A 19,965-nucleotide genomic window follows, 5' to 3' on the forward strand; every position below is an offset into this window, starting at 1 on the left:
ATATTATTTAGAAACAGTTATATATTTTTTAATATCTATATTATTTTTTATATTTTAATTTGCAGAATTATTCTTATTTATATCTTCATCTAGCCATAATATCAAAAATAAAATTAAGGTTATATCTAGATAAATAAATCGTTTAAAGCAACTGTTGGACGGCACCCGAGACGGCGTGAATGAAACCCATCCGCACCTGCCGACCCGCTTCCCGAAACACGCTGCCCCATGCTCCGCGAGTGGGGGAGCCCGATGTTGGACCGTTCGACCTCCATCCGACGCCCGCGCGCGCGCCCTGCTTCGCTCAACGCATCGTCCTCGGCCCCTGCCCAGTCTCCTCTGGTCGGTCGTACTCGTCCTTGGCCTCCCTCCCTCTTAGTCTCTCTCCTCCGCAAACAAGCTCAACGAAACGCAACGCCTCGCTGCGGAAATACTCGGAGTAGGTGCGCCCCGCTCTCGCTCACGAGTCCTAGCACAGTCGCTTCACTGCCAATCCATTGCTCTCGTATACACGACCAATTGATGATGGCCGCGGAACCCTAGGAGCGGCAGCGCGGCTCAGCCTTCGACATGGGCTCCCTCGAAAACGGAGCCGGAGCCGGAGCCGCGGCGGCGGCGGGGAGCTACAAGCGCGGCCCGGGCCCGGCGCTGCGGGCTGGCGGCGCACGTAAGGCGCGGGCGAGATCCAGGCTCGCGCGCTTCCTGCTGCTGGAGAAGGTGGACTATCTCCAGTGGATAGCCGCCGCCGCTGCCTTCTTCTTCGTCGCCATCGTCTTTGTCGCGTTCCTCCCGGGGTCGGGCGTCATCGAGCGGCCCAGGCTGACGCTCCCCTCGAGCCGCGCGGGAGAGGGACGCGTCGGAGGCGGGGTTGAGGACCGCAGCGGCCTCGTCCGGTGGGAGGCGGGCGCGGCGTTCGAGTTCGAGCCGGCCAGGCTGAGGGAGAAATGGGCGAGGGAGCGGAGGGAGGAGGCCAAGAGCTTGGCGGAGCTCGGGACGCCCGTAAGGAGGCTCGGGGTACGGAAGCCGCGGCTTGCCATGGTGAGTACTGAGGATTGCTGGCGTGGGGCAGGATTTGTATGGGTAGGGGGATTGACTTTTTGCCATGAGGTTTCTGATTTTTCTCGCTGCCCGCATTCGAACTTTCTGCAGGTGTTCGGAGACCTGTATCCCAGCGCAATGCAGCTTCAGATGGTTAGCGTCGCCTCGGTGCTGGAGGCCATGGGGTACGAAATGAAGGTGCGTCACTGAAATGCTGTCTCGCGAACCATAGACTAGAAATTTACTTGGTCGTCAGACAAGTTCGTGGATGTACTGATTCGAGTGGGACATGCGTCCTTGGTTTTTGTTTTGTTAGAATTTTCTTCTAGCAGATTGTTGTGAAGAACTGGACATTCATGGGTAAGCGGGGGGCTGTTGTCATTAATCGTCAATATTTTGGAGCAAGTTGGGTTGTCCGTTGTCATGTACGATGTATGCACCTATTCAGTAGTGCATGAGCCTCGTTGTTGGTCTCTATGTTCTAGTTTCTACTTTCTAGGGAGTAAAAGATGGCCCATGTGGTAACATCTAGGGAGCCATTGGAGTACAAGTGAGCATACTACCTGAGGACGCAAACCTACCTATTTCAGTAGATTGGTTAGAGTAAGTTTTTCAGAAATTATCTCTCCTGTTGTTTTCTTCTTGGTTACAGTATTATATGTCCTGTCCTGCTTCTACTGATAAGATATGTGGCCTCAGCCTCACTTTCTACTGATAAGCTTGGGCTGGGTGGGGTTTTCTTGTGTGTGTGTGTGGGTGTTTTCTCTTTTTAATGTTTGTTCCGGGGTCTTTCCCCTTTTCTTATTAATACCTGCGTGTTCAACAAAAAAAAGGAAGATACACAAAGCTAACTGTGAGGTTACTTCAATTGATGCATAGCAGTTAAATGCTCTGCAGTTTGGTGTAGCGTTGAAGTAATGTAATGCGGACTGTATTTTGCTAGGTTTGTGTCAGTGCAGTTTCTGTGGTATGGAAAAACATTTATGGGCTAAATTGGAGATGCAATCCTTTTTGCTGAATTTACTTCCTCTACTATGTTTTGTCCTGAGAGTTGCTTCCTCTAATAAGTTTCTGTTAGAACTTGGAAGCATTTTGGTATCCAGATTGATCAACTTTGCCTCTTTGGTGTATAGTCTTATGTGCTAAAATGTGGAATGAACTGGTACTTTTACCCTTTTTGTGTGTAATATAAAATGTTACCTGCATAGGTTGTGAATTAGCAATATTTGACTTGAGACTCATCAAAATAAGATTCAGCATTATCATGTACATCAAAATACTTTTGCTGAATTGCTCCCTCTAATTCCCTTATCAAATTGTCAATCCAGGTTTTCTCACTTGAGGATGGCCCATGTGGTAACATCTGGGGAGCCATTGGAGTACCAGTGAGCATACTACCTGAGGACGCAAACCTACCTATTTCAGTAGATTGGTTAGAGTAAGTTTCAGAAATTATCTCTCCTGTTGTTTTCTTCTTGGTTACAGTATTATATGTCCTGTCCTGCTTCTACTGATAAGATATGTGGCCTCAGCCTCACTCTCTAATTATTTCCTCATCAGGTTTGTTTGCATTATTTCTGCAGCTATGATGGCATACTTGTCAATTCTATTGAGGCAAGACCAGTATTCTCAAGGTAGTATCAGATACCTAGAATTGTATGACCATAGTTTGTTCTGTTTGAAATTGATAGAATACTTTCTCAAAGTCAGATGTTTGATTTGGACCATGTGTCTGTGGCTTCCTACAGTCTTCTGCATGAGCCTTTCAAATCTATACCTATCATTTGGACTGTGCATGAATATTCTCTTGCACATCGTGCTAAAGAATATAATGTGAGTGGAATGATTCAGCTCATAAATGCTTGGAAAGATGTATTCAGCAGGACAAATGTTATAGTTTTCCCAAACTATATATTACCGGTATTTACTTCTGATCTGATTGTGATTTCAACAATCATTGAGTCATTGTCATATGGATGAAGATCCTCTGACCAAAAATTATAATTAAATATTTCCCTGCAGGTGATGTATGCTGCATTTGATTCTGGTAACTATTTCGTGATTCCAGGCCCCCCATCAGAAGCATTTCAGGTTGACAGCTTTATTGCTAAAAGTTACCACGAAGACGTGAAGATCAGCTTGGGCTTGAATCCTAAAGATTTTTTAATTGCTATTGTTGGTAATTCATTTTCATACGGTGATAATTTGATGGAAGAGGCACTTGTCTTGCAAGCATTGAGTCCTCTGTTACAGAGATATCGCTCTGAGAATAGCGCACAATCTGAACTGAAAGTAAAGATCTTCACTGGGAACATAACTGAGAAGCATAGGATGGCCCTTGAGGTTTATTTATGTCTTCATGCCCTGTCTGATCAAGTGAACTGTTACTTACAGTCTGAGTGCTTTAAATTGTATCTAACCGTGTATTAGTTTTCTGATTTCTGATAGTCTGTTGCTCTAAGTGTTGGCTTCCCAAGAGGTGCAGTGGAGCATGTTGCTGCTGAAGATAAGGACAACCTCCTTGGTACAGCTGACCTTGTTATATATTATTCTTGTCTCGAGGAGCAATTATTCCCCAGTGTGCTAGTCCAAGCCATGAGTCTTGAGAAGCTGGTTATAGCCCCAGACCTTGCAATTATTAGAAAACATGTATGTTTGCAATGACACCTCATATTAGATTGTGATTCATCTCTAGATTCAAATACTGATTACTGTGTATAGTATGTTAAATAAACTTACATGGTTGTCATATGGCCTAGATCAATGATGGAGTAAACGGACTTCTGTTTCCAAGAAAGAATATTGGCATGTTAGCTCAAGTTCTTCTTCGAGCAGTGTCAAATAGTAAAGTGTCTCTTTCAGGGCAAAAAATTGCTTCAGCTGGGAAGGCTCATGCCAAGAATCTTATGGCTTCTGAGACCATTGAAGGCTATGCTATGCTATTGAAAAATGTTGTCAAGCTCCCCACTGATGCACTAAGCCCTTTAACTGCTGATGAGATACCTTTAGCTCTGAAACAAGAGTGGAAATGGCACCTATTTGACGACGTGAAGCATTTACACCGTGTGAATACGAGTTTGTCTGGCTACAAGATACTCCAGAAACTAGAGCAGGAGTGGCATAGCAACCAAATGGAAAACTCTTCTTTGAGTACAAAAAATATCAATGACGCATTCTCTGCAATTGCCTGGGAGGAACAGAGAGTAAATGAGGTTATGGACATCAAAAGAAAAATGGAGGAAGACGAGGTAAAATGCAAATGTTGCATATCCAATAAGAGTTTGCATAGTCATTCATTATTTCTTTCTCTTTCTTTTTCTTTTTTTAATGCTTTGAAGTAATTAACGCCAACGGGAGTTGATTGTTATGTAGTTGAAGGACAGGAATGACCAACCTCATGGAACATGGGAGGAGGTGTACAGAAATGTGAAAAGGGTAGAGAGGTTAAAAAATGAATTGCATGAAAGAGATGACAAGGAGCTTGAGCGGACAGGTCAGCCACTTTGTATATACGAACCTTTCTTTGGGGAGGGGACCTGGCCCTTTCTGCACCAGAGCTCTCTTTATCGTGGAGTTGGTCTGGTAAGCTGTTGTTACCACTAAGCATAATAAATAATTGTGGTCACCTTGAATGTTCCAAAGATGAGTTTATACAATTCTGATGTTGTAAACTCATTTGATAGACAATTCTAACATGAGGATATGAGCTGTAAACACATAGATTAGCATTTTTTTGGGGGAAAGTCCAAATTGCTCCCATCACCTATGGACGATGTTCATATAACCCCCCTAAAGTATTTTTAGTTCATTTTATCCTCCACATGTTTGAGTTGGTTCAATCCACCACCCCTTAATAAAATTTGTATTTTTTATTTCTTTATGTACAAACTGAGTTTTCGGTTTAAATTTTGTTGGTTACTAGCTAATGGCATAACTTAGCCTAGAAAAATATATTATGATGGATAATGTTGATAATTTACTTCTCTTTCATTAGTCTTCAAAAGGTCGAAGACCAGGAGCGGACGATATTGATGCTTCTTCTCGTCTTCCACTTCTCAATAATGTTTACTACAGAGATATTCTTGGTGAATTTGGAGCTTTCTTTGCTCTTGCCAACAGAATTGACAGAATACATAAAAATTCTTGGATAGGGTTTCAGTCCTGGAGAGCTACAGCAAGAAAGGTAACAATCAAGTATGTTTATTTTCCTTTAACACACAGGAGAGCAGAGTATCATTATATTAAGAAGAGACCCGCTAAAGGGAACAACCATACAACAGAAATCACCAAAAATAACTAAGAAACGACCAAAGGCCAACAAACCAGTCATGGCCGTATATACTACAGAGTTCTTTCTTCTTTTAAATATCTTTTTTGTTGGATACTATGGATTTCATGAATCTGATTGATAACATGATGAGTAAGCAAGTGTTTGTTTGTAGGAAACACGTGCATTGAGTGCAGCGAGAACAATCCACATTGTCTTCCAGAACAATTGACGCCCTAATTGTACTGATTAGCCTTTTCCCTGAACAGGCAAACTTGTCAACCAATGCCGAATCTGCAATCTTAGAAGCCATTCAATCTCAAAAGCATAGAGATTCCTTTTATTTTTGGGTTCGGATGGATCAAGATCCAAGAAACCACGCTAATAAAGATTTTTGGTCCTTCTGTGACGTGATCAATGCTGGGAACTGCAGGTTAGCCAGATAAATATGTTTCATCATTGTATTAATTTTCAACTCTGCAAATATAATGGTCTGAGCAAATTTTGTGTTATTTTTTCTGTTTGTTTATTTTTAGTCCCTTGTTGGATTTCATTTCTAACCTACCTCGACTTTGCTTGGGAACAAAGCACCTCCTTGTTACTGCTGCACCTGCACATAGTCAATTCTTTGAAGAATCACCAAACATTTACTGAGCAATCATTTAAATCTTTTTATGTTCTTTTCTTATACAATACCCCCCCTTTCAAGTTATAACTTATAAGTTGTTTTAGTTTTGCCCTAAGTCAAACTTGTCTCACTTTGACCAAGTATAGAAAAAATGTATCATCTAAAATATCAAATACATGCACTACCAAAATATATTTCATGATGTCGCTGGTGAATCTAATTTGATGTTGTACATGTTTGTGTATTTTTTCTAAAAACTCAGTCGTTAGGGGAAAGATCGCCCCAACGGTTATTATATTAAGAAGAAGCTCAATCGGAGCCCTGACTGAGAAAGGCTCTCCAATACCATCTCGCATGTCCATAAAACTGTCATATTGGGAGAGGTGAGGCCATTCCATTGCTCCAGTAGTTCCCCAATAGCTCTCCCTTTTCTGATGGTCACCAAAAAATCTCTCACCTTCCCACAAATAAAGGGGGGGAGTTGCATCTCCCCCAATAGCATTGGGACCACAACAACTATCATCTTTTTCCTCCCATATCCTCCATTCTGACATGTGGATCCCATGTGTTGGGGAAGATTACTGGTGATCTACTGGAGCATCTCCTCCAATATTCCAAAGAAGTACTAACCACAAATACCGTTCTCTGGGGATGAATTTGTTAGAATCCTGTTTAGGGTTTGGGGTTCTTCCCGTGTAATTACTCTCACCCTATGTAATGGGCTAGGCCCAGTTAACTCAAGCCTATCAATACAACACCCATCCCTAAGATAGGGTTAGAGTTTCCCACATGGTATAGAGCTAGGTTAGTTTCTCTCTCCCCACCCCATCCCCTTCCCAGCCGCTGGACTCCCCTGTCCCATCCGTTGGCCTCCCCTTCCCAGCTGTCGACATCTTTCCTGCGCCGTCGACCCCTTTCCACCGTGTCGCCAGCCTCTCCTCCTTGTCGTCGGCCCCTGCGTCGCCTGCCTCCTCCTTCCCTGCGTCGCTAGCCGCCTAGGTTCGGCGGCTCATCCCCATGGCGGAGGCGCCCCCCCGGTGCGCCCGGCCAAATCGGCGCGGCCACCGCCGCTCACCGCGTCGCCGCATTCCTCGTGGGCGCCGCCTCCATCCCGACAGCCCTCCCCGACCCCGCCATGGCCAGCGTCGCCGCCGCAACTACCTCCGCGCTCGCGGCCACCACCACCGCGGCAACCAGCGCGTGTGCCGCCAGCCTTCTCCCAGGGTAGCCGACGTGCACGGGCGCTCTCGCCACCACCGTGGAATCAGGCCCCATCTCGTCGGCCCGCTTCACCCGGTAGCCACCCCCAAGCTTCCACGCCACTCGCCCGCTCGTCACCGACGCCACCTGGGCTCCCCCGGCGCCCTCCACCGACTCCGCGCTGGTCTCCGCCATTGCCACCATCCAAGCCGCCCTTGCCACCTCACACGAGCGCGAGTGCGCCACGTCCCTCGCCCTGAAGCACGAGCGGGCCATAGGCGCCGCTTTGACCGTCCAGATGGCCACCACGCAACGCCTCATCCTCGACCCTCCTTCGGTCGTCCATGAGGCTCCCCCACTCAGTCTCAAGGCCCCCCTCACCTCTAGACTCGACGTCGACCACATCGCCGCACTCCACGCTCAGGCCGCCGGGTTACACAACATTTGATCCTTTGTGTCCATCGTGTTGGACCCGACGTCCTCGCACTACCTTCGTTGGCAGGGTTAGGTCCTCCTCACGCTTCGGCGGTACGCTCTCGCCGACCACGTCCTCGACGACCTCGACACCCCGTCGTCTCCATCCTGGTGCCTGATGGACATGGTGGTGCTCTCGTGGCTCCACGACACCATCATCGTCGAGCTACAGGACATCATCCGCGACCAGGCGGACACTGGCTGACAGGCGTGGCTCGCTCTCGAGGACTAGTTCCTCGGGAACCGGGACGCTCGGGCACTCCACCTCGACGCCCAGTTCCACCAATTCTCCCAGGGGGACCTCTCCGTGGGGGAGTACTGCCGTCAGATGAAGGGCATGGCGGACTCCCTCTGCGACCTCGGCGAGCCGGTTGCCGACTGTACCTTGGTGTTGAATCTTCTATGTGGCCTCAGCCCCCGCTACGGCCACCTGAAGGCTCTCATCAAGAGGACCGTGCCATTTCCCACATTCCATGCTGTGCGGAAGGAGCTCACCATGGTGACTGAGGGCACCTGCTCCTGCCCCGGCCCTCTACAACACTCCTCTCGGCGATTAGCCGCCTTCCGGCGGATAGGCCCCTCGTCCTTCGTCGACCGGTTCTCCTACTCATCCTCCTCCCGCGGTCCCTGCAGCTCCTCGTTCGGCTTCCACCGCCAACGGAGGTTGTCGAATGTCGCTCCCGCAAGGCCGGCCGCGGGGGTGGCAGCTCCACCTGGGGTGGTCCCTCAGGTCGGGGTGGCGGCCAGGCGTGGCCGTCATTCTTCAACCCTTGGACCGGGACCATCACCATGTGGCCGGGACAGGCCTCGAGTGCCTTCTGTCCTCCGGCGCCTGCCCTCATGACAGTGCCTCCGTACGGCATGCCTCATCCGCCTCCATACGACGTGCCACCGACGACCCCGGCTGCACCTCAGCTCCCATTGTCGGGGACCCCCACCGCAACTCCCTGGTCCCCGCTGGCTGGAGGCTGGGACCCCCATCGCGACTCCCTGGTCTCCACTGGCTGGAGGCTGGGACCCCGCCGCTCTCTCCGCCTCCTATAGCACCATGGTGATGGCCCCACCCTCTGACTGGGTCATCGACTCCGATGCCTCCTACCACACCACCCCCACTGCAGGCACGCTCTCTTGCTCCCATCCCCCTCATTCCTCCCATCCTTCCTCGATCGTCGTTGAAAACGGTTCCACTCTGTCGGTGACCTCAGTAGGTGCCTCGATTCTTCCTGGGCCGTTCTATCTCAACGACGTTCTCTTAGCCCCACACATCACCCATAACCTTCTTTCTGTTCGTCGGTTCACCACCAACAATTCTTGTTCCATTGAGTTTGACCCCTCTGGTTTCCGTTTAGGGTTTGGGGTTCTCCCCATGTAATTACTCTCTCACCCTATGTAATGGGCCTGACCCAGTTAACTCAAGTCTATTAATACAATACCCATCCCTAAGATAGGGTTAGGGTTTCCCACAGAAATATTAGTGAGCTGCTGGAGATGCTCTGAGCTTCTTAACTAATGTAATGGTATTGTCATTGTGGTTATTGCTCTGCGACAATGGACTTAATGCACTCTGCACTTGTACCTCAAAGGTTAGCTGTTCTGGAGGCCTTTCAAAGGATGTATGGTGTACATCTTGATCGTGACCTGGATACTCTGTTACATATGCCTAATGATGGAGACACGTGGTCTGTGATGCAAAGTTGGGTTTTGCCTACACGGTCATTCCTAGAATTTGTTATGTTCTCAAGGTATGGGTTTTGTTTTTAGGAATCTTACTGACAATCAAGCAAGTGTTATTACATGTATAACTAGATAAAATATGTATGCACTGGTTTATTATCTGATGTTATATGCATATATCAAACATACTGTGAATGAGCACTTGGATATAGCTGATCTAAGCATATTTATGTCAGCATTGCTAGCAGTATATTGCTAATGATAATTTGGGGTTGTGTACTTTGTGGAAAAATTACCTGTTAAAGCACAGCCTTGCTTTAATTGACTCGGGGTCCAAAAAAGATTAGTTTTCAACTAGTATCTGGTCATTTGATCATTTCGAAGGATTATGTTGTTATAACAGGCATCCAGCATCCTAGATGTCAACAAGGTTAAAGTCTTTTTGGTCGCTATTTGCTTGCTTACATTGTTCTATGTTCATTCCTTTTACCTGATAGGACTGTCATATGCCATAGAAATTCAGGCTTTTCTATATGCTTCATTAGGGCTAGTTTGGGAACTCCAATTCCCCAAGGGATTTCTATTTTCTTAAAGGAAAATAAACTAATTTCCCTTGGAAAAATGAAAACCCCTTAGAAAAATGAGGTTCCCAGATTAGCCCTTAGTGTTTACATTATGCTGTTGATTTTCAGAATGTTTGTTGATGCACTGGATGCACAAATGTATGACAAGCACCATCAAACTGGGCATTGCATCTTGAGTCTCCACAAGGTGAACCCTTTGCTTCGTCTTTAGATAACATTAAATATTTTTTTTTCAAATCCTGTCCCAGAGCAATAGATTTTCTGAAGATAGAATAATCGATAGTGCGAAATGTATTCCCTAGCTATAAGAATCGAGATCATCACCATTTTAATATATGTTTGCCCTCATGTGCTTATAAAAGAAAAGAAATATAAACTCGCCTTTCATGTCTCCCTTTAAATGATGTTATGGCGCAGGTTTCACTAGATGCTTGTGGCTAATTTATAGTGAAGCTATGAGAAGTTGCCCCTTTGACATTTTCTTATTTTGTACAGGACCAGCACTGCTACTCCCGTCTTCTGGAGTTGATTGTGAATGTTTGGGCATTCCACAGTGCACGACGGATGGTCTATGTTAATCCTGCAACTGGTCAAATGCAGGAGCAGCACCATCTCAGCGGCAGGAGAGGTCAAATGTCTGTGCAGTTTTTCTCCTACGCCACTCTGAAGAGCATGGACGAGGAGCTTGCAGAAGAGTTTGACTTGGATCACCCAGACAGGAGGTGGCTCTGGCCACAAACTGGAGAGGTCTTCTGGCAGGGTCTCTATGAGAGGGAGCGTAGCATGCGGCAGCATGAGAAGGAGCGGCGGAAGCAGCAGAGCAGAGAGAAGATCCAGAGAATCAAGAGTAGAGCTCGGCAAAAGACGTTGGGGAAGTATATAAAGCCACCACCTGATGATACAGTTGTCTCGAACGATACAACGACTGTAGATTTATAGCATTTTGACCATACTTTAGGGTGATAATTCTTACCGTGGAAAATTTTGGTTCATTCTTTCATTGTTACGGCTAATGTCCTCGGTCCTCACTGAGTACCCCCGGCAGGTGTGAATATTTTTGGTCAGTTTTATCGTGCCCTCTGGTGTTCAGGGTGCTTTACAGGCGATTTTGTAACATATCTAGGCCATTAAGTTTAAATTTGGGTTCCCGTAGCGTAGATGCTTTTGTTCTTTTCGCTTACGAGCTTCTCAATAACAGGCAACAGCTGCTCCGCGTTTGCAGTCTCCTTGGTACAAATTGAGTTGACTTGATTGTGTCAGTCTGTCAGATATTTGGTTGAACCTGCGCTATTATCTACGTTTCGGTGTTGAGAATTTTGTTCAACATCCTGTAACATGAAAAACCACATTATATCTTCGATTGTTTTGGTGTCTTACACAAAATCTGTCATTATGAAAATCCTCAGAACATCGAGGGGGCAGTCTAGGACCTTTCTGGGACTGCTCTATATTTTTTAGCTCTGTTTTTAATTTCGTGATAAACAGAGACAGCTCGATGAGTTAGTTTTTGACAAAAAAATGGAGTTCAAGGATCAACTTTGGGTCCTTTGTGGAGTGCCTAAATGGTAGAAATTTCAGAATTTTTGTGAAGCTGTTTTATGATAGAGTTTGTAGAACAGAGTTGGTTTTGGTGTAGTGTAGTAGTTCCAAATATTAGCCTGGTAATTGGCAAAAAGTGATTCTAGCGCCACCAACTAGGAGATAGTTCAACACAAGGATCAATGTGATAAGCATGCAAGATTAAGGTTTGTTTGGATCTTGTTCTTATAGTAAATATCTGGGTAAAAAAGGTGTGTGGATCTTATTTGTATAGTGATTATTGTCTTTGCGTAGTAAATAGTTCTTGAATACTAGATAGATAGTTGGATTCTAGCATCCAAGTCTGTAGCTTATTCTCATTTTTCTAGTATTAGTATACATGACAACGTATGAAGTGCTTTTATGAAATTACTATACTCAGCAGAATAAGCAGCAAAATGCACATTATATTTCAACCTTAAGTTGCTGAGAGTTAATCAAGTCCAAACATGAGCATTAAAGTAAGTGATTACATGCACTGAAACAATTAACTAAAATAAAACAACACATCTGCTCTAGGAGCTACCCTCTTATTTTCATAGTACACGTCTGGGTAGATTCACAGTACACGTCCGGGTAGATCCTATGGAACCCGAGCATGAGCAACACAATTTGGATCAAAACTGCAGGCAGTCATCAGTTTCATGGAGATCCTGATAGCCTCAGATCCACACGATCTTGCCCGAAGCACAATTCTGAGCCACCAGCGCTTGTTCTGCTTCCGCCCCGCGAAAGTAAAGCCAACAGGCCACCACCATGAACTCTGCCCTCTGGCAGCGGATCGATCATAGACTGAGCTAGGACAGGAGGATGAACACCACTGTTTGTAACAGGGATAGCCGGATCCAGTAAAGTTTTATCACCATTGATCATCTCAGTCGGTTTGACATGCACAGACTGGTAGATAGCGGAACCTAATGTACCACCGCCATGAACACAGTGGTCCTGGATCAAAGCACTATGAGCTGAGCAGAGACCGGTCTTGCTCCGAACAAATTTATCGCATTGCTGTGCACCAGCACCAAAGCTTGTGTCCGCCTGGCCCCACAGGCATCGTGTACCTCCCCCATGAGCCTTACAGAAATCAGTGCTCCCCTGCGCACTCTTGGTGCAGCTCTCGAACTTGCACCTCTTGCCACCTCCATGGCGCACACAATACTCTGTGCGCCCTCTAGCACTCTTAGTGCAACCAAAGCTAGCACACCTTTTCCCACCACCATGTGCAACACAATACTGAGTGCCACCATGCACGCTCTTTGGGCACACGCCACCGCCCTGAAAGGCACAGCGCTTGCCTCCACCATGGCCCTTACAAAATGAAGTGCTGCCTTCAGCCCCTCTGGTGCATCCGACGAATGTGCAGCGCTTTCCTCCACCATGTGCCTTGCAGAACTTTGTGCTTCCCTGAGCACCCTTTGTGCAGTCTGGAAACTGGCACCGCCTTCCACCACCATGGGCAATGCAGAGTCCAGAATGGCCTTCTGCACTTTTGGTACAGTTCTCCTTCTGACACCTTTTGCCACCACCATGCTTGATACACAGGCCAGATTTTCCACGAGCAGCTCGGGAGCAACCTTCATGGCTGCAGCGGCGGCCACCACCATGAGCTATGCAGTGGTCTGTGCGCCCTTCAGCACTCTTTGTACACCCGAGAAATTGACATCTCCTGCCTCCACCATGGGCCTTGCAATAGATTGTCCTCCCTTCAGCGCCCTTCTCACAACCAGGTTTCTGGCAACGCCTACCGCCGCCATGTGCTATGCAACGCCCTGATGCCCCTCTTGCTCCTTTCACACATCCTGGAAACTGACAGCTTTTAGCGTTACTGTTGCGTTGTTGGGAGTTAGTTGTCTCAGAAGCAGAGGCAACTGGACCTTTCACACTTGTAAACATAGTTGATGACATGACATGAGAAGGCACAGAGGCATTGCCTCCATTGGTTTTCTTTGATAATGGAAAGCCATGCGTTGCCTTAGAAGCATGTGATGATGAAACAATTGAATGCTCGAAAACCCAACTATGTGGTACTGATCCTTCTTCTACAATGGCGAGTGGTGAATTGGCCATCGGCATCGCCAAGCCATCTGGTGACCTATTTGCATCAATGACAACTGATTCAGGCGAACTGGTAGACAAACTCAACTGAAGATCCAGTTTAGGAGAGTTTGTCGAGAGCACATTTTCAAAACCAGCATGGGATTTCTGTTGGCAGTGTCCAATATCATTTCCAATATACAACCCAAGGTTAAGGCCAAGATCTATTGAAGACTCTTCATCAATCTCCTTTAATAAAGATGATGATGTTATGCAAGCAGTGCCAGAACTTAGCTTGCTGTTATAAGATGAACTTGGTGAGCAGCCTAGACCCAAAGTGAGTAAAGGGTTTCCACCTTTTGCTCCAGACATGGCACCTTGCTTCCTTTTTGACGCTTTTGAGTTGGAAATAGAAAAGGTGGAATATGCCTCTGGTGTACTATCTTTGTGCACAGTAGTGTCTTGAGTTGTGCTCCAATAGCAATATGGCTTCGGAGAGTTGATACCACCACCAAACTCAAGGCCTTGAGTAGTTGTATCCATTCCAATTATGAAACATCAAATGCAAACCAACTAGAAAACGAAAAGAAACAATTGTCTGCCTTCTGGATATCATAACTCTGTTATATATACTGGGTTAGAAATTCAGGACTCATAGCAACCTCCACTGACGAAACCAGCTATATCATCACGATCCATGTCTCTCCACTTTCTGTGTATGGAAGGATATAATAAAGTAGTGAACTTGGCCTCGGGTTTTAGGTGCAAAGTTTCAGTTGTGGCACTCAAACCATATAAGGTCTAATCTGCTGGTCAAGCAAAATTCAGTCAGTCACAATTACTATGATCATGAAACAAGAGGACTAGAAAGAGGTCTCCAACTAGCCAGTTAACATCATAGAATAAAATAATAAAGGTAAACGAGACCAGCACCCAAACAGTGCAAGAATCTAGTAAAATTTAAAATTGTGGGTCTCTGTCAAGATTGATATATCCTAGAATGATACCTCACAATTATAGTTCAATAAGCAGTCATATACTCAAATCTACTGCCCACTAAAATCCAAACATAGACCTTACCTATATAGAACCTTTGGAATTTTCTAAAAACATAGTAAACCTTTGATTATTAAAAAAACAAAAACTAAAAAAGGTAGACCAGCCTAGGAGGAAGAGGAACTGGGTCGTTATATAAGACAATAGGTACCCAAATTAATCTGGCCTAAGTGTCCAGCCGCACCCTCAACCAAGTGATCTATACTCTAGCTTCCTCCCAAAAACAAAACTAGTGCTAATAAACATAAGAGTATGCTCCATATCATGATAAACCCAGTGGGCCTGATCAGCTGTGCATATTCTGTTGTAGCTGCAGTTGCTGCTGCTACACGCATGCAGTGCACTCCACAGGGACAAACAGTTTGGTTCTCTGCTCCAACAGCTACAGGTGCAGCCAATCAGGATGAATAGATTTGGACATTGCAGCCTGTATGGTTAACTCTAACGGTCATATTGCCAAAATATTATACATCAGTGTAATGGAAGCATTTTTCTAACAACTTTGCAAGTATAACGGTACCACTTTCGTGCAACGCTTGTAGATGAACAAGTAAAATTCAAGTTTGTAGCTATATTCTAGGTTAAGGACAAGGGTCTTGGGCTCTTGGCAAACACCACCTTTTTTTGTCTGAGGGAAATTTTAGCCCATACTTCAGGTTCATGTATAATAAGAAATAATACACCTAATAATGAGCAGTGGTAAAACATATAGGCTATTAATTAGGACTAAGTAATTAAAGGTATCAAAGATTATGAATGATACCAAATAAAGCAGAGCCCTCTACAGGTTCGAGAAGGAAGAAAATCCAGTATCAAGTTATCAACAATGTCCTGCAGAAACAGAGTCCGATTATCAGATAGAGAATTGGATTATATTAAGCACTGCAAAAAGCATAGCAGTCTTTATAAGATTCCAATTATCAGATAGAGAATTAAATCATATTAAGCATCAAACTTTTCTCAATCATGTATTAGTAGTAAACAAAAAGTGTCAAATTGGCTAACTTACTAGCCTTGTGAGTTGTGACACACAGCATAGAGGAAATAGCCCAACACAGAAGAAAATATGTAAGCTAATAAACTTTGAATACCAACCACAGCTAAGCACTAGAATACCAGACCCATTTTGTTCTACTTGATCAACTTTTTTTTATTTTCAATCTGATACATACATTAAGTTCTTTTCCACTCAAGTACCCTTGTTTCTACAGAAACAGAAAAATATGCCCTCGAAACAATTTAACACACTACACCTTAGCATTATATGCTGCTAGCTTGGGTATGATTATATGTTCCTCTTGTGTCTAGAACATTTTGTTGGTTAAAATATATGATACATGACAAGTTGCAAAAAAATGGCATCGCAAAGACTATATATCAAACTCGCTAAAGAAAACTAAGAATTGCGTAATAATTCAGACGATGTCAATTAATCAGGTACTAACCAGTGGATTATCCACGAAAATTAAGCAACTCCGCTAAACTTCCTAGCTTAAAAAACATACTCTAGACTGTAGTAGCACAAGATAAATACAGATTTACAGTAAGATTTATGAGAAAAACAGTACTGAACGTATATGCCCATTTGACTAAAATATCAGATTTCCAGTAAAAATGGAATGTACAGATACAAAATGCTCACGTTGTTATCCAATCTAGGCCTGGCCAGCAGGAGTACCGGCCGATAGTATTGTCACTGTGCTACGGCAGAAATATAACATTACGTAAAGCAAATTAGTAACCGAGCGAACGAGGAACACTCGACAAAATGACGGAGTAAAAACCTGAAAAGGCATTAAGATCGCCGTTCGAAAAATAAGGGTCCTCAAAACCGTTCGAAAAAAGAGGCCCTCGAATTTCATCAACCAGTTAACAAATGCGACCAAGCGAAGAGAGACGAATGTGACGTAAAACGGTAAAAGCCGACGAAATCAAATGGGTTAACGCGTCCGTCCTGTACCGGAGCAAGCAATCTGTAAACTAATCGACGACTAGAAAAGGAGCAGGCCAACAGATTGGATCGTGAGACCTCGTGTCGCCAAATTGGCCACCCAGAACAGACTTTACACAGAAGGGGCAATAAATAAGATCGCGTCACGCGGCAGGGAGGAGGTGGCATGCTAGAATAGAATCCCACCTTTTTATTGTATGGCCAATCGAACCAAGAAGAGTTGTACGAGTTCGTCCATCACAGATCACACGATGAAAAGGCTGAAAACAAAAGGCTCACCTCGCCCTTGCGGCGAGGAACAGACGGCGAGCGAAAGTAATTCCACGAATCAAACAAGAACCGGAAGAAAGGATCCCAAACGAAACGAGCTATGCACGCACGCACGCACGCACGCAGAGTCGAGGCCAGGCACAACCGACCGCAAACTCCTAAACCGCGCCGACCCAGCACCTCAACGGCGACCCAGAGAAGACACGCGTCAACAGCGCTGACAGGGCACGAACAACACGAGAGGGAATTGGACAGCCGACGCACCTGGACGACGACGAGAGAAGAGAGCTGCCCCTGCCCCTAGCCCCCCGGCACGATCCAAGTCGAGCGCCGACCGAGTCGCTAGGGTTTTTTTAGGCCGTTGCGCGCGAGAGAGGGTAGAGGAGATGAGAGACCCGTCGCCGCCGCGAACAGCGCCCACGGGCCACGGCTTTGTGGTAGGAGAGACGGCAGGGGAGGAGCGGTGGGAAGCGGAGCGCAGAGCAGAGGAGGAAACCAGAGAGAGAACGCAAGCGATGTGCTAAAAAAAGGAGATGGGGGGCAGCAAAATCGCTGAGGCCACCACCACACGCGGACACACCGCCCGCCGCTGCCCACCTAGTACACTTTTATCGGTAGTGTAGGACGCTGGACGCCAAAGGGGGGGAAAAGGCGATGTATCTGCACACTGCACATGCATCGGGTTGCCACCTGTCGTCCAGATGCAACCGTCGATCGTCTGTATACTGACATTAACCTGGATGGATTTAGTATATAATGCATCAATTTAATACCTGTAAAATTTATCCAACTAAATCATCTACACACTCATAATATTAACTAAATTTATCTACCAAACAAATTACAACAATATTTAATACACCATAAAAAACAACGGTGGCTAACTCCCTCTCCCTTACTCAAATCCAACGACAATATTATTTGTATCATGTCTCACCTCTCTCTTGATCCCGCCACCTCGAGCGTCTCCCTTCCCCTCCCCTCACTCGCGTCGCGGCGCTACTGTCATCATTAAACTCACCCTTCTCCGGGATCATAACGTTAGCATGTGCTATATGGTAGTATATAATTTGTAAGCCAATTGAAAGTTAAAATGGAGGAGAGAAACGAGCTATAAATTTACAGCTAGCTTAAACATAAATACCAAAATATTCTGCAAGACAGACAAATGAGGCATACATTAATAGTGAAGAGCTAACTACTACACATATAGACTAAGAGGTGGCTATAAAGATCCTTACAACCCACAGTTGTCCGTATTTCGAACCTCGCTCTGACAATTACGCATCCTGGGCTCCGGAGAGTGTGCACGTTGGGCAAGATTTATACTGGTTCGAGTAGAACATTCCTACTTCCAGACATCGATAGCTTACGCTATCGGCACCATTGACGATGAAAACTTGTAGTAGGGGTTTACAAGCGGGCGAGAGAGGGAGGAGAGGCTCCCAAGTCTCATTATCTAGGTGGATGTGAAGTTTAGAAGCTACATAATGGAGTCCTAACTAAGTCTTGGTTTGGTGGCGGAGCTCCGGTCTCTTGGTCCTCGTCGGCGCTCCTCCTTCTCCTGTTCGTATGGGGTTCGTCCTTATGGGTGCGTGTCCGGGTGAGCTCGGCTCTATCTGAAAATGTCATCTGGCTACCTTTGGAAGCGTCACCTTGCCTAGAGGCCAACCCTCCGTTTTATAGGCGTTTTATAGGCAGTGAGAGGGGTCGGTCGGCGGTGGCTTCCTTGCGAAGGAGTCATAAGGCAATGTTAGATCTAATGTTCTACCTAGGGTAAAGCCACATGTACTCGTGGTGCCCGGGATCGCCTAGCTAGTCTCGTATTTACCGTAGCGGATGGCGCGGGGCTGCGAGGGTCCCAAGCGCCATCATTTAGGCTACGTCGACCCCTGGCCTTTGTAGCCTGAGGCTCGGCGCGACCCGTCGTGTTGCGCCCTGCTAGAGGTCTACGCACTTTGGCCTAGTCCAATAGGCCATGAGTGCACCATAGGCCGAGGGGCGCGCGAATCATAAATGTGCCACAGTCCGGGGGGCTCAAAGGTCATGAGCGCTATGCGGTCCGAGGGGTTCGTAGGTCATGAGTGTGAAGCGAACCGAGGCCCGTGTTGTGGTTCGGTGCTAGACGTGGTTAATGCAGGCGGTTATTTACTGTAGGTTAGTCTGGGTCCGGACATGGGATCCACTTGAGTGGTTCCCTTCCGCCACGCCCGACCCCAGGCTCGGTGCTGCGAGGTTCGACTGAGGGACGAGTTCTTTCAGGATTGGCGCATCCACCTCTTTCAACTTACCAATGGGCCCTAGCGACCAGGGGCTCTGTCCTCAGAGCATGCTCTGACTGATTGTTCCCAGGGACCAAGGATCATTTCCCCAACAACAGCCGACTATATTATTAACTTTGCTCTTAGTAATAATATACAGGGACACAACTATAGAGGTGGTTCTTAGAGCATCTCCACCTCTAGAAATTGACTCCTAAAACCCAGCTTTTAGGGGCATCTAAAAATCACTGCGATACATTTAAACCCTTTCTCCAACATTTCCCTTAAAAGTAGATCAAAAATATTTTAAACTAGGTCACGTTAGTTTTTGGCCCTTGTTGATATTTTTCATGGTGTGTTTTCTTCTCTATAACCAAAATAGACATGAAAGGGCTTCTATGTTAGTGGTTAAGGGCTTTCGAGTAGCATCTCCAAGTATCGAGTTTGTTTCTCCTTGCAATCGATTTTTTCGGTCTGGTTAAAAAAAATTCCCTCGTTGTGTGCCTCATCCGCTCTTGGGTTGCGATGTCTTGTGCGCCACCCTCCAATTGGGCGTTACAAAATGGACCGTTGATGTCATCCCGTTAGTGATGAAAATCTAAGGTTCACAGATTTTCAAGTTTTTTTACAAAGTATATCAATGAAAAGATCTCACATATTACATGGATGCATATAAAAAACAAAATGATGAGCATGTCCTCTATCTGATTTTTTTCCAACTCTAAAGCCATGAGAGTTTTATTTGCATTTAATAACTTATATATATTTCTTCTGACATGACGATGTTTTACGAAGAGAGAAAAAATAAGTTTCGTGAAAATAAGACTCTCTCGGCACAATTATCAACTCTACGAGTCACAGAATTAAATGTATGTAAAGTCATGGAATAAAAGCTTTGCATCAAGAATAGATGTTTCATTCACATTTTATTTTATTCTATGTAACAAACT

General features: G+C 45.7%; 2 protein-coding genes across 8 annotated transcripts; one reads left to right on the top strand and one right to left on the bottom strand.

The window, feature by feature from the left end:
- Window positions 1-332: 332 nt before the first annotated feature.
- On the top strand, window positions 333-11,223 carry LOC103651477 (glycosyl transferase family 1 protein). 2 transcript variants are annotated; one of them, XM_020550544.3, is made up of 14 exons: window positions 333-1,038; window positions 1,150-1,236; window positions 2,367-2,476; window positions 2,622-2,672; window positions 2,745-2,958; window positions 3,061-3,381; window positions 3,487-3,687; window positions 3,798-4,286; window positions 4,411-4,620; window positions 5,033-5,221; window positions 5,575-5,738; window positions 9,191-9,349; window positions 9,974-10,052; window positions 10,361-11,223. In XM_020550544.3, exons 1-14 carry the CDS (start codon window positions 571-573, stop codon window positions 10,802-10,804), a joined length of 3,186 nt encoding a protein of 1,061 aa, XP_020406133.1. In that variant the 5' UTR covers window positions 333-570; the 3' UTR covers window positions 10,805-11,223. The 2 variants fall into 2 exon arrangements, with proteins under 2 accessions (XP_020406133.1, XP_008675339.1); XM_008677117.3 differs by having other exon boundaries at window positions 2,787-2,958; window positions 10,361-11,220.
- A 607-nt stretch (window positions 11,224-11,830) lies between these two features.
- On the bottom strand, window positions 11,831-17,381 carry LOC100217230 (uncharacterized). 6 transcript variants are annotated; one of them, XM_008674088.2, is made up of 4 exons: window positions 17,019-17,370; window positions 16,176-16,229; window positions 15,297-15,364; window positions 11,831-14,283 (listed from the first exon to the last, which is right to left on the bottom strand). In XM_008674088.2, exon 4 carries the CDS (start codon window positions 14,018-14,020, stop codon window positions 12,086-12,088), a length of 1,935 nt encoding a protein of 644 aa, XP_008672310.1. In that variant the 5' UTR covers window positions 14,021-14,283; window positions 15,297-15,364; window positions 16,176-16,229; window positions 17,019-17,370; the 3' UTR covers window positions 11,831-12,085. The 6 variants fall into 6 exon arrangements, with proteins under 6 accessions (XP_008672310.1, XP_008672307.1, XP_035821597.1 ...); XM_008674085.4 differs by having other exon boundaries at window positions 11,831-14,286; window positions 17,019-17,334; XM_035965704.1 differs by having other exon boundaries at window positions 16,176-16,234; window positions 17,019-17,334.
- Window positions 17,382-19,965: the final 2,584 nt, after the last annotated feature.

This window comes from Zea mays, chromosome 3 (genome assembly GCF_902167145.1).
Source record: "Zea mays cultivar B73 chromosome 3, Zm-B73-REFERENCE-NAM-5.0, whole genome shotgun sequence".
Classification (NCBI taxonomy): Eukaryota; Viridiplantae; Streptophyta; class Magnoliopsida; order Poales; family Poaceae; genus Zea; species Zea mays.

Coding starts and splice junctions, on each gene's coding strand:
- LOC103651477 (XM_020550544.3), top strand. CDS start 571: ATGGGCTCCCTCGAAAACGGAGCCGGAGCCGGAGCCGCGGCGGCGGCG. Junction 2,673..2,744: donor GCAAGACCAGTATTCTCAAG/GTAGTATCAGAT, acceptor ACTTTCTCAAAG/TCAGATGTTTGATTTGGACC. Junction 4,621..5,032: donor TTTATCGTGGAGTTGGTCTG/GTAAGCTGTTGT, acceptor CTCTTTCATTAG/TCTTCAAAAGGTCGAAGACC.
- LOC100217230 (XM_008674084.4), bottom strand. CDS start 14,020: ATGGATACAACTACTCAAGGCCTTGAGTTTGGTGGTGGTATCAACTCT.